Here is a 14,596-nt window from a genome sequence, read left to right on the forward strand (position 1 = left end):
GTAGGAAATAATAAATCCATGCAAATATTTAATGGAGGATTAATATAGGAAAATGATTAAAAAATAAAACCAGGGCCAGGTCTATGAATGGCTTCCATGACAGATCTGAAATGTAGAGACATACATAGGGAGGAGCTTTAATCTGATACAGAATAGAGAAAGAATGTAGTTTACTGGAGATGGCAAACTCAGTTAACTTAATCCATAGTCAATTATCATGGGTGAAGATCTGGTCTATGACTGTGGAAAGAGAACAGTAAAGGAGGAACTAGAAGATGACTCTAGGCTTGAATGTTCTATGAAACTTTATGAAGACAAAGGAAATGGGACACCTGGGTGGCTCAGTTAAGTGTTTGCTTTTGGGTTCAGGTCATGATCCCAGGGTCCTGGATGGAGCAGCACTGGGGGCCTGCTCAGAGGGGAGTTGGCTTCTCCTTCTTGCTCTGCCCCACCCCCCACTCCTGCTTTCTCTCTCTTGCTGGCTCACTTTCTCTCAAATGAATAAAAGCTTAAGAAGACAAAGGAAACTACAAAATGCCCCAGAATCCAGAAATACTGTCCTTTTCAACTGTCTCAGAAGTAATACATGTTATGTTGCAGAGGATGCTTTGTTGGCAGGGTGGTGGTGGTAAATGTCCTACCTGTTCTTTTAGGAGTAACTTCTACTTAATTTTTAATCTAGTTTCTGGTGTTAATACCCCAAGTATTAGCAAACTGGTTTTATTTTCAGATTAAATACAGATAAATACCTAAGCTATGCTACCAAAGTACAGAGTAGCCTTCAATGCCATATTTTTACAAAAATATGCAAAGTCCAAAGAATTTTATAGAATATACGACTTAGAGGAAATCTGAGTACTGATTGAGGAGTAAAATGGACAACACTGTCCCAGAGACTTCAATGCTTTTCGTTTTAAGTGGCACATTCCTACATATTTCTTAAAAATCACATTTAGTGGAGGTTTTAGGGCAGCTTCTTCTTTTTTTTTTTTTTTTTGTAAAAACCCTGTTGAGAGTTTGAGGTGTTTGGGGAATAAGGCAAATGTGAGAGTGAGAATGAGAGCGTGTGTTAAAACAGTCTGGCAGCTTGCTGCCTCTTACACCAAGGTCCTGGTTGTTTGGAAAAGGAAAAGTGCTGACCAGCAAGAATGAATTACAGCACAACCTACATTTCCCTACCTCGCCGAGGCCAGGCCGTCTGCTACAAAGTTTTGTAAATATCAGAAATGTGGAAAGCATTAAATCTGTTATTGCTCAGCTGATCAGAAGTCTTAGGGTCAACAAAAAATATTGCTGCCTGTGATTTTTTAACATGATCATTTGTTCCCCTTGGTACATTAGATATTTTGAGCATTATGTTTGTGTTACCTATTTTTCTTAAGGTAAGAATGATAAAGTTGTAAGGAGCATCTATGATGAAACATTTTATAAGATCCTTTGAATTTCTGTTCCTTATATTTTGTGACTAAAATGGTTTTTACAAGTTTGACAATATCCCTTATTTCAAGGTTGATAAAATGTACAAGATGCTTTTAGGAAGAAAACCTGTGGGAATTGTCTAGTCCTTAATTTCATGGTCTAAAATGTAGAGTTTCCCTTAGTAACATTGACACAGATTTTTTTTTTTTTTAAATCAAATGAGTATCTTATTACAGGGCATTAGCCTTTTACTTCTGCTATATTATTTTAAACATCACCATTTCCTTTCTTTCTCTCCTGTCCTTTGACCTCCATTTGGCCTGCAGATGGTTCTGTGAGGGGAAAGAGCTACACAATACTCCAGATATTCAGATCCGCAGTGAGGGTGGGGACCTCCACACCCTGATCATAGCAGAGGCCTTCGAGGACGACACAGGTCGCTATACCTGTCTGGCTACAAACCCCAGCGGCTCCGACACAACGTCTGCAGAAGTGTTCATTGAAGGTAAGTGGAGGTACCTGATTTAAGGGGAAAGACAAGGCCTGAGAGCTTGAGTAAGGCTTCACTAGGAACATGCTTTTCCAATGCAAAAGACAGAATGGCATTGTGATTCAAACCTCATTTCTCATGAAAATTTTATATGAATTGAATAGTTCTGACACTTGTGCATACATCACATATGCCTAATGTCAATATTTGTTCCTTTTAATTGAAAACATTTCAGCTACATTAACTTGAATTTATTTAAAATATGAAGTGTCTTAACTTATTTTTGGTTTCTCTAGTGCATAGAGAATGGGAATGTATTAAAATACCATGACTATCAGCCAGATAGAGTCTAACTCTAAATGATTTAGGAAATCATTCATGGAAATGCTAAATGATAAAATATTTTTAAATGTTCTCATTTTTATTCTAGAGTTTTTCCTCTTTTGTCAAGATTCTGTTATTCCTTCTAAATGTACTATGAACTTGCAATGACTAGGTGAAAAAAACCTCAAGAATTGGTGTTGTATTAAAAAGGGATAAGCATGGGCAGCCCAGGTGGCTCAGTGGTTTAGTGCCGGCCTTAGGCCCAGGGCGTGATCCTGGAGACCCAGGATCGAGTCCCACGTCGGGCTCCCTGCATGGAGCCTGCTTCTCCCTCTGCTTGTGTCTCTGCCTCTCTCTGTCATGAATAAATAAATAAAATCTTAAAAAATAAATAAAATAAAAAATAAAAATAAATAAAAAGGGATAAGCAGAGAGTAGAATATTTCTTTTGTTCTTGGCGAGACTCAGCCTGTGGGGAAATTAGAAAACTTGACATAAAAGTATACAGTTTTAAGTTATTTTTTGATCAATAACAATGATTTAAGTTGGAAATGTTTTAAGCACCACAGTGTACATATTGTTTCTAAATCCATAAATTGATGAATACTCTATTAATTGGTTGCTTTTCAAAATAATAGTTAAAATACAAAAAAAAATTAAAATCCTTGAGGTCTCTATTACCTCACTCTCTATCTTTTTGTGTTTCTTTTTTACTGTTTAATTCCACAAAATTTCATTATTATTTGAGATAGAAGAAAGCAAGATATGAATCATAATTTGTAGCTCTTTAAGGCTTGACCAAAAAAGTAGTTTTAGAGAAATTATTACTGCTGAGTAGACATATGTACCTTTACTTTTAATAAAAGGATCCTCTGCATTGTCTTTGAATGCAAACATCTGTGAGCTCCTTAAGGGACCTTGTCCTGTTAATGAAAGCAAACATTTTGTATAGAACAATAAGTAATACTTCAGTGGCACTTACAAGTGTGCATGTACTCATGTGTAATGATTTAAACTTTCCTGTAAGCCTATGAGGTATTAATGTCTCCTGTATGTGGGTAAACTGAGGCCCAGAGAGGTTAAAGCAACTCTTTCAAAGTCACCACGTGAATTAAACCCAGTCAGTCTTGCTCCAAGGCCCATATTCTGAACCACTGTGTCATACATTTCAAAGTGCTAAATGAATTACAAAAAGGCTTTTTAAAATGTAATAAGTTAGCAGTATTAGCCATGGAAAAGGGCTGTGTGGCAAACTTCTTAAAGCATTTTAGAATACAACGAAAGGAACTTAAACTTGCATAAGAAAACTGTTTGCTAATGATAATTGTATATGTCTCCAAAATCCAAGTTCAGATAGATCCTCTTAAAATTCAGTGCTTTAATTGCTTTCAACATTGTTGGAAATGTGGTGAATTTTAGTGTGCATTGCTTTTGTACTACAGATGTTCTGTGAAATCACCTTCAATTTAGTAACCTACCAACTGATTTCAGCCTGTGTTTATTAAGGCTCTACTATGTGGCAGATAATGCAGGCACAAATATAATTAAGACCTATTCCCTGGTATTCAGGAGTTCCCAGTCTAACAGCAGAGATGGACACAGAAAAAAAAAAAAACACACAACAGAATATAAATGATGTTATAGTAAGTGATATAGAGACACATATAAAATGTTAAAAGGATACAAATTAACTTAAAAGGTTAACAGGAATATATATATAAGATATACCACTGTTCATATAATAAAATAAAATATTTCTCTACCTCCTTAAAGCCAGTGTCAGGATCTAACTCTGGTACACCCAAAACATTCAAATCTATGGTCTTTAATTTTATTTCAGTAAATTTGTTTTTTCTGTGTAGAAGCTCCTAAACTGCCAGTCCTCTTGTGCCTTTGAAATCATCTAGATGAGTTATCATCATGCAAAAAGTAATCACCAGTTCTTGGAGTGCCTGGGTGGCTCAGTCACTTAAGTGCCTGACTTGATTTCGACCGAGGTCATGATCTTAGGGTCCTAGGATTGAAGCCCCCTTGTCAGGCTCTACACTCAGTGGGGAGTCTGCTTGGGGATTCTCTCTCCATCTTCCCCTCCCCCTCCTCCTGGTTGTGCTCTCACATATGCTCTCTAAAATTAATAAATTAAAAAAAAAACACTTGATCTATATACTATGCACATTTCATGCCAGATCTTCAACAAAGATAATGGTTTTTTTTTCCAGTGCACAGTTTTCCACATGATAACACTGGACTTACTTTGTCAACCAGTCATTGAGTATCTGTGAGTTTAGGTAAATTGTGTGTGAAAGGAGGATGAGGGAACTGGGTGGAGCAAAAATAAAGAACCATTAAGAATCTGGCACTAAGGAGGAGGGCACATGCAAGATGAGCACTGAGTGTTATGCTGTATGCTGGCAAATTGAATTAAAAAAAAAAAAAGTCTCCTAAGCCTAATATAAGGTGCTTTAGAAAACTGGCTCAAGCCTTGTGAAATACAGATCATAATTTCAAAAGAAAAAAAAAAAACGATTTTAGTGTATTTTTATCCCAAAGAGCAATTCATGTAATGGGAGAGAATTTCACATAAATTCTTAGGCTCGTGTTATAACTAAAAGTAAGAAATTTCTATTTTTATTTTATTTATTATTATTTTTTAGAGGGTGTCTGCATGCAGGTGGCCAGAGAAGGGAGGGGCAGAGGCAGAGGGGGAGACAGAGAGAATTTACACCCGGTGCAAAGCCTGGCATAGGGCTTGATCTCAAGACCCTGAGATCATGACCTGAGCCAAAATCAAAGGTCAGAAACTTAACTGACTGAGCCACCCTGGCACCCCAAGAAATTTTTATATTTACTCATTCCAGCACTGAATCAGACTCAGACATATCCCTATTGAATTAATTGTATCCTAAACCATGTTGCTCTTATTGTCAGCATGTAGTCATTTGTGGGGTCTGTCAAGGGTAGGAAGTTTTGTTTTTGTTTTTAAAGATTTTATTTATTCATGAGAGACACACTGAGAGAGGCAGAGAGACATAGGCAGAGGGAGAAGCAGGCTCCCTGTAGGGAGCCTGAGGCTGGACTCAATGATCCTAGGATCCTGGGATCATACCCTGAAGCTAAGGCAGATGCTCAATCCCTGAGCCACCCAGGTGCCCTGAGAGTAGGAAGTTTATTTTATAGAACTTGAAAAATCTCAATAAAACCTTACCTAAAAATTTAACCTACTGGTTGAAAACTCTAAATTTTACTGTCTTATGTATTAACTTTAGTATGATACAAAATAAATTATGGCTTAAGAACAGTAGCCAATTATTTATTTAGCATTAGCTAGGAGCCAAGCACTGTTCTTCATTTTTACATAGATTATCTCATTTAATCCTTACAAAAATCACCTCCATTTTCTGGTTGAGGAAGCTGAAACTCAGGCCGAGTAATGTCCATGATCTCTCTTACATATACCTGGGATTCAAGGATTGAAAGCCAAGTAGTCTGACTCCTGAGTCTGGCCCCTTAGCCACAGAGTAAAATGCAGATGAACTCATTACTGGGGCTGCTAGAAACCTGTGTGTTCAGGGAGCTGAAGGAAGCCCAGGGAGGTGGCCGCGTAGAGGGTTGGGCCGTGGCCAGCAGACGTGCAACAAAGAGACTTTTGGTCACTGTTAGCAGCTTGGCCTTAATTCTAAATCACGCATTATGGAGAGTTTAAACTGAAAGGTGACATTATCTGATCTGTATTTTTAAACTGTTACTTTGGCTTGTAATTGGGAGACCAGCTAAAAGCCTTTTGCAGCAGTGCAGAGGAGAAGCAAGGGGATAATAATAAATGGAGGGTTAGAGTCCGATTCGAGGTAGGAGTTCAGAGGTAGACTCCAGAAGCCAGGCTGCAGACTAAATATGGGGGTGAAAGGGATCTGGTGCAACTCTGTGGACTTCAGCTTTACGATTTGTATGGACAGAGTTGCCAGCCTCTGAAATGAGGAAAACTGACGAGGAACAGGATTAAGGGCAGAGGGACGGAAGGGCTTTGTTTTGGAGATGCTAAGTTTGAAATCCCTATTTTGATAAGTCAGTAAGTAGACATAAGAATACAGTCTAGCATGCAAAATGAGAAAAAGATTCTTGGGAGCATCAGGATGTAGGTGGTAACTGAAGCTATAGGATTGGACGTATTACCGATCAGAGCAATGAGGGAGAAAGAGGTGATGAGGAAGAGTAAAGGGCCTAAGTCTGAGCCAAGGATAATCCTTCCTACATGTTGAACTTCCCCGAGAGGAGGAGATGCCAGCAGAAGAGAGTAGGAAGGAGGGAGCTCCTGAGATGGGAGAGAAACCAGTCAGAGTGGTATAAGAGGGGGTAGGAGACAGTGGTTCAGGAAGGAGGATGATACCAACTCTGTCTACTGCCACTTCAGAGTCCAGTCAGGTCAGGACAGTATGAAACTACTGGGTCCAGCAGCTGTGGATGTTGTCAGTGATTTTTAACAAGAAGGGTTTGGTGAATCTGGAGAGCACCAGCAATCCAATTGAATGAGTTGAAAAAAGTTTGCAAAGTATGAGGGGAGAATCAACAAATAACAGATCGTGTCAGGGAAGTTTTGTTTGACCACCAGCAGAGACATGGGCCAATATTTGGGAAGGAGTGTGGGATCAAGAAAGATGGTGTTTTAGTTCTTTGTTAGTTTATTTGTTTTCATACTGGAATTACTAGAGTATGTTTCTGTGCTAAGGCAAATAATCCAAGAGAGAAAACCTATCTCATGCAGAAGGGAGGGAGAGTAAGAATGAGATCAAAGTCTTGGAAAAGGAGAAAGGAGATGGAATGTGTCCCAAATGAGTGCTAGATGGAGAAAGGTCTACCCTCCAGGATTAGATGGCAAAGAGATCATCTTAAATTCATAATATAAATAAGAAAGGTAAATGTAAGCAAGTGAAATAAATACAGACATCTTCAAGTGTCCATCACTGCCACTCTCTCCTCATTGTAAAGTGCATCCCACAGATTATTATAGCTTTAGGAGCTCCAAAGAGGGCAGATCAGGGTAGTGATCCTGAAATGTGGGGTGAAGGAAATGGGATTCAATCTGACCTTGTAGGAATCAGATGGAGAGGAGGGCAGGGCAGCATGAACATGTGGGGAAAGGTCAGGAATACTTGAGCATAATTCACGTTTGCACACCCTATGTGTGCAAACCGTATGTGACATTTGTAAGTTCCCAGTGCTTTGAATAATCAGATAAAATATGTGCCCTTTTTGAGGGACATTTTGAAACATGCAGAGATGTTGTTTGAGTTATAGCTCCTTTACCCACTATGTATGAGTAACTTTACCCAGCAGGGTAAAGCCCCTCTGAGTATATGGTTTCCTCTACTGGATTTTAAAAATATACTATGAGGAGCTAAAGGAGTCTAAACACAGCTTTGGGCATTCCTCACTTTATTTATTTTTAAATACCTTTTATAATATTTTCTCGCTAGTTTAGTTCTTAGCTGCATGACCTTGAACGTTTTCAGTGGCTTGAAGCTTCATTTTCTCTATCTCTGCATGGAGAAAATTAGATTTTTTTTTTAAGTTTTTTTTTTTTAATTTAGTTATTCATGAGACACACACAAACACACACACACACACACACACAGAGGCAGAGACACAGGCAGAGGGAGAAGCAGGCTCCACACAGGGAGCCCGATGTTGGACTCAATCCCGGGACTCCAGGATCACGCCTTGAGCCAAAGTCAGACGCTCAACCTCTGAGCCACCTAGACATTCCAAAAATTAGATTCTTATAAGAATTGAGAGCAGTGCCTGACATATAGTGTGAGCTATGATTATTATTATAAAGATAGCAATTTTTTTATTTTTAGAAACTTAAAACCTACAGATAAAAGGAAGATCTAAAAATCAGGTGTAATGCCACTACTCAGTGACAGTTACTCTACATATTTTGATCATTCAGTCTTTATCCTGTGTGTGAACATTTTACTCTACATAGTCATTTGTACCTTGTTTTAAGTTTAACCTGTCACAAACAACTACCTATGTCATCAGGCATTCTTTTTTTTTCTTTTTTTTTTTAAAGAGAAAGAGGAAGGCAGGGAGGGTAGGGCATGGGGAAGAGGAGGCAGAGAGAGAGAGAGAGAGAGAGAGAGAATCTCAAGCAGGCTCCACACCCAAAGCCGAGCCCGATGTGGGGCTCAATCCCACAGCTAAGATCATGACCCAAGCTGAAACCAGAAGTCACTTAACCAACTGAGCCATCCAGGTGCCCCACATTAAACATTCTTTAAAACTCATTGTCTTTATAGTCATTCATAATTTCTAAATTTATTTATTTATTCATGAGAGACACTGAGAGGCAGAGACACAGGCCAAGGGAGAAAAGCAGGCTCCCTGTGGGGATCCCCACATGGAACTCAATCCTAGGCCCCAGGATCATGACCTGAGCCATTGGGTGTCCCCATATATAAAATTTTAGAACCATTGGCATTGCTGCAATTAATCTTATCTGAGTCTTAAATGGTTATTGCTGTACTGGTGGTTATATCATTTAGAAGGGAGGGAGAGGGTGAGTAACTTGAATGGGGGCAGATTATACTTGCTCCTTACATTTTGAAAGGCAAAATATGCACAAATGATGAATGCCATGACAAGTTTCACTAAAATCCCTCAAGGTCTGAAATATATATTTAATATATAAATTTTTAAAAACTGGTTGATATTTGCTTTCATGAAGACTTCCTATTTCTCAAAGTTGGAGCATATGATTTACTTCCAGCTTGCTTCCACTCAGAAATAAAGCTTTTTTTCTTTTATTAAGGAAGATACCAGATTGGCAAAAATTATTAAAACATAGTGTTTTTATAAGTTTGAAGAAAATGGGCATTTTGATGTATTGCTATTTTATACACCTTTCTGGGGAAATATTTAAAAATGGAAATACTGTATTCATTCCTAGTGGAATGATAAGATTAGGGTAAAGCTGTACACGTGTACTTTAAGCAGCCATTAGAAAATTATAAAGTCTGATGTCATGGAAAAGCGTTTCATAATGTACTACTGAGTAGAGGAAGAAAGGAACAATATGCACAGCATTGCCTTTTTGAAATAAGTTATATATATGTACACAAGGAAAACTTTAGAAGGATATGCTCTAAAATAGCTGAGTTGTGGTATTCCAAATGATTTTTTTCTTTAATTTTTTCTGTTGAGCATTTTCTGGGTCTTCTACAAGGAAGTATGAAATTTTATACATTTTTTAAATGAAAAGGGAACATCTTTTAAAGACAAGACAGGTGTATTTTTGTGACATTTCTACTGGCACTGCACTTCCAGAATAGAGCAGAGATCATGGGCATTTGATTCCTTCTCTCTGTGTAGAGGAGCAATATAGACATTTAGGCCAGTGAACATTAGATGAACAGATAGATGGATAGTAATTGCAAGTTCTGGAACATGTCCCTCTTTCAGACTAGAGCCTCTGTCAAAAACTGAAAGTGATGTTTTGATGAATACAAAAATGTTAAGCTAAGACAGGAATGTCCTTTCCTGACCAGCAGGTGCAAAGCAGATGACCAAAGGGAGGAGACGGAAGGGGGGGGGGACTTGCTGGCACAGACAGGGAGATTTGATCCATCACTGCCTGCAAGAACAGTTCTGATGTCTGAGATGAAGGTGACATTGAGATTTCATAAGGGTTGGACAGGTGTGCAAAAAACCAGCAAATGGGTCTTGTCCAAGGGTTGCAAACCTTTTTGGCCTTTTACTTTTCTCTGAAAATCAACTGGAAAAAATTGCAAAAAAAAAAAAAAAAAAGATTTTAGAAAAGGGTTTCTAACTAGATAACAAGAGAGGGTTTATTTTTAAGATTTAAAATGTTGGGAATCAGATGAAAAACAACTATTTGTCTCCCTGGTTCCTGGCCACTTTGAGAGCATCCATGATAACTTCTGTAGGACTTTTGCAACTCCTCCCTTTCTCTTCAACACTCCCATGATTCCAGTAAAATTGATCTATTTCTGGTTACCCATGATTTTCTGGTAACCAAGGCTACTGATTATTTTTTTCCCCTGCACACTTCCCATACCTGCTCATCACAGTTAAAGCTTTCTCCATCACCTATTTTTGATGATTTGCTGGCTGTGCTGCTCTTTTATTTTCCTACTCCCCCGGTTCGCCCTGCATAGTTAATTTTCCCCATCACTACATTCATGGTCTAGACATAAAGTCCAAACACACTGGTCCTCGTATTCCACATCTCACCTAACATTTCTAGGCTGGCCTTCCCCTGCTGCCCCTCTGGCATGCTGCTCTTCTGTGTGGCTCCATTCACTTCCCCAAATGAACGTTTGGAGTTCACAAGGTTCCATTCATCCATCCTGCCAGAGGTTGAAGGCCTGTCTTTAACAAGGGATGAAGTTAAGCCCTCAGAGGAATAGGTGTCCAAAGCACGTAAAGGCCATACAGCGTGGGGAAAGTCATAGATCACAAGTTCAGGAATCCTCTCACTACTGCTTTCTAGTTCTGTGACCTAAAACAAATTACTTAATTTCTTGGCCCTTCAATTTTCTAATGTGTAATTGGACATAATTCACCTCTTAGTGAGGTGAGTTATTATAATGAAATGTTAATATAGTACCTAGGAGATTGCCAGGCAAAATAGTTAAGTACTCAAAAATACTCAAAAGTTGGTAGTTCCCTTCCTAAACCCACCTCAGTTTTACAAAGAACTTATAATTTTCTAGCAGATATGATGTTATAAAGGGACCTGAGTAGTATAAACAAGAACACAGGGTGTTCAGAGAAGACAGAGCACAGAAAAAATTACTAGGCTTATCTTAAAAAAAAAATATTGAGAGAAGACTAAGTTTCCTATGAGAGTGAATAATATAATTAAAACTACAAACATGGGAAAAGACCAAGAAAGGAAAGCCCTCACCTCCTTTGGATCTTTATTCAAAGTCCCCATCTTAATAGAGCCTTCCTTGCCACCCTCCCCAAAATTGCATCCAACACCATCCCCATCCTTCCTTACACCCCTGCTCTGATGTGTTTTCCCATTTCACTTACCACAACATCATGTAATTCTGTTGTCTCTTGTCTGCCTATCTTCAGAAGAACGTAACCTCTACAAGGACAGGGGTATGTGGTTTGTGTGTCTATATTTCTTCGCTGTGGCATGCCCATTACGTAGTGGAGTGTACACCAGTGAATGTGTTCAACTTTCTGGCTTGGGGCTGTAGGACATGGAAGTTCTGGCTGATAGAGCTAGAAAATCTGGTTAGAAATGACAAAAACCACTAAATAGCATTTTAGGTTTTTAAATTTACTGAGTTGTAACTCCTTATCTTAGTTTTTTTTTTTTTTTTTTTTTGTTTAACAAGAAAGGTGTGTTATAGTAAAAAAAAAAAAAAAAAAAAAAGTGACCTACATTTAAGATTGACAGAGTAAGACAAGATAAGAATCTATTGTAGTAGCCCAGGAACGAACTGAAGAAAGCCTATATTAAGTTGTAGTGAAATAAATAGGAAGGGACAGCAAACATTCCAGTAGAGTTACCTAAACCTGACTGTTAAAACAATACTAAAAGACTGGAGAAGTAGAGTCATGGAAAGGAACACTGGGCAGCCATCCAAGAAATTAAATAAATGCATATATTCTAAATGTATTTATAAGCAACAATAATTAATTGCAAAGAGTATATATAGTGTGATTCCATTTGTAGAGATATGTACATAAATATATGTATGTTAATAAATTTATCTGACAAATATACATCAGATTCTTAACAGGCGAAGAATGGCATTAAGAAATGTACCCACTGGTCTTTAGTAGCATGTCGCACAATCTGTGTCATTTGGTTACTTTTCTATAAGCATGTATTATTTTATATTAAAGTATCTTCAAATAAATTAATAAATATCTCTCATAACAGAAATATCAAGAGTGTACTTCTAATTATCAGAATTATTTTAAATCTGTTACTTAAATCTCATGTGACAAAACATGTAAGCATTAAAATGCTAGTGCAGTTTGCATTTTGACTAAAAACCTAATAAGGTGACCCTTAATTAAAAAACAGTAATGAAGTGAATGAATTTGGGGGCACATGATCCAAAATCAGAGACCTTCTTGTTCAAGAGTGAAGCCACTATTTTGTTCTAATTAACAGAGAGTCAGAAAGCATCACCTAATTAATGAGTAATGAAGATATTATAATGCACACAGTGTAATCTCCTGGGAAAGGGTTAAGGTTTAAAATCATGAATGCTTTGTACACGAACACACAGACACATTCATACATTTATTTCATAGTTTATAAGCCATTTAAAAATGATTGTGATGACCAAAGTGATAAAAATGAAAGTAATAGTAAGTCTGACATTGAAAACATTTTGCTTTAAAGAAAGTTGTTTTAGTAGATCTTTACTTTAAATAGTTTTCTGAAAAAACAGTTCAGGAAAAAGTGGTCTGAACCATTCCCTATTTCAAAATAAGGCTTTGTATGCTATTATTTAAAAATGAAAAACATTACTCCTTGAAGCAGTTGTAGATACTGCTCAAATCTTAAATTTATTATTTTTCACTTTCTCAGGTACCAGTTCAACAGATTCTGAGAGTGAAAATTTAGCTTTCAAATCAAACCCTGGAGCCATGCCACAGTAAGTGCCTAGGATCCCGTCAATTATATGTATAACCGAGAATGCCTTACAGAACCACTGGGGGTAAGAGCAGTGTGCATTGTACTGTGAAAAAAGAGGTCAGCTGATGTCAGTCAAAGATCAAATATTTTAATGTGGAACACAATTTTTAACTTAGGAATTTAGACTTTGAAGTCTGCATTTCATCATCGAGATGCCAAAAATCAGACAGTAGACAATCTTAAATTTCAAAGACAACTAACTTGTTATAAATATACGAAAAGAGCAGTGTCATTGAGAGGAAATTAGTGAAATCATTACCTAAATGTAAATGAGGGGCAGTCTGTTCATACAGATTGGAAAATGTCTAATTAGGTCAGAAATGGGTTTCTGCTTGGCTAAAGTCTATTACTAGTTAGATCTTAATCACGAAATTTGTAAAATTTTGTTCTTCTTATAAAGACAAATGGATTATATCTCCAAATAATTATTATGTCAATTGATGGTAATAATTATTTTTTTTTGTAAAAATAAAATCAAACCTACCAGAATTTTGTAGAAAACTCCATGAGTATTGGGACGGTGCTAATAAATTCCTTTGATCTGCTAGCATATGCAGTAACAATTATATCTATTCAGCATCAAATAATCCCTGAGTATTAATGTTAAAGGAACCTTATGAAATCATATACTCTGTCACTTCTGATTTCAGATAAGGATCTCAAGTTTTGTGAAGTTACATGACTTGCTTGAGATTGCACAGCCAACCTCTTAGCAAAATTGGGCCTAGAAACCAACTCCTCTTAACCTTTCTCAACACCTCACTAACTTATGCAGTAAGAAAAGACAAAAATGCCAAGACATTCTCAACAAAATTAGAAACCAGAACAAAGAACAGCTGCTAGACTTAAAATAGATCACTGAAACTTTGAATTAAATACAGACCCCTAACCCTAAGGATTTCAAGTGTCTGCTTATTGCTAAAGATTGGACCTTTTCCAGATATTTTCTTTTCTCTTAGGATTTCCAAGTTCAATACTTTAGGTTCTCTGATAATAGCTGAGGTACATAAAGTTATTTTTCTTTTACCAGTGTGTTTATTTTGCTAATATCTATAAGGTCATTCTCTGCATTAGTTGACTATAGCAATTCTAATTGTAGATTATGGCTTCCCATTTCTGAAGCACTTAAAATTGAAGTAGATTGAGCACACAAAAAGAAACTGAGCTATTGTGGGAAATCTTTCATAGAATAATCCCTGCTTTAAAAGAAATTCTGATGGAATACACTTGCCTCCTTATTTTTCAGAGCTCAAAAGAAAACAACTTCTGTTTCCTTGACAATAGGATCGTCATCTCCAAAGACAGGAGTGACTACAGCTGTGATTCAACCACTGTCTGTCCCTGTTCAACAGGTAAGTGTTCCTTGGGCCAGAGAGCCCAATGAGTCAAACTCATTAGCAGACTTCTTGGTTTAAGGATTATAGCTTTGATTCCAATTAGTACTCCCTGCAATATTTTTAAAGTGGAAACACAATTGGGAGGAAAGAAAAAGGTAGATGAAAATCCTTCCTTTTTTGGGCAGCCCCAGTGGCCCAGTGGGTTTAGCGTCACCTTCAGCCCAGGGCATGATCCTGGAGACCCGGGATCGAGTCCCATGTCGGGCTCCCTGGATGGAGCCTGCTTCTCCCTCTGCCTCTCTCTCTCTCTCTCTGTGCCTCTCATGAATAAATAAA

The 14,596-nt window shown here is 37.5% G+C and overlaps 1 protein-coding gene across 7 annotated transcripts in view; it reads left to right on the forward strand.

Moving 5' to 3' along the window:
* PALLD (palladin, cytoskeletal associated protein) overlaps positions 1–14,596 on the forward strand; it is a 409,145-nt gene that overhangs the window by 172,589 nt on the left and 221,960 nt on the right. For all 7 annotated transcript variants that reach the window (XM_025462823.3, XM_049101108.1, XM_025462824.3 and 4 more), the window contains 3 exons: positions 1,746–1,924; positions 12,816–12,882; positions 14,170–14,275. In XM_025462823.3, coding sequence (XP_025318608.1) covers positions 1,746–1,924; positions 12,816–12,882; positions 14,170–14,275 — 352 coding nt within the window. The remainder of the gene's footprint in view (positions 1–1,745; positions 1,925–12,815; positions 12,883–14,169; positions 14,276–14,596) is intronic.

Source organism: Canis lupus, chromosome 25 (genome assembly GCF_003254725.2).
Source record: "Canis lupus dingo isolate Sandy chromosome 25, ASM325472v2, whole genome shotgun sequence".
Taxonomy (NCBI): Eukaryota; Metazoa; Chordata; class Mammalia; order Carnivora; family Canidae; genus Canis; species Canis lupus.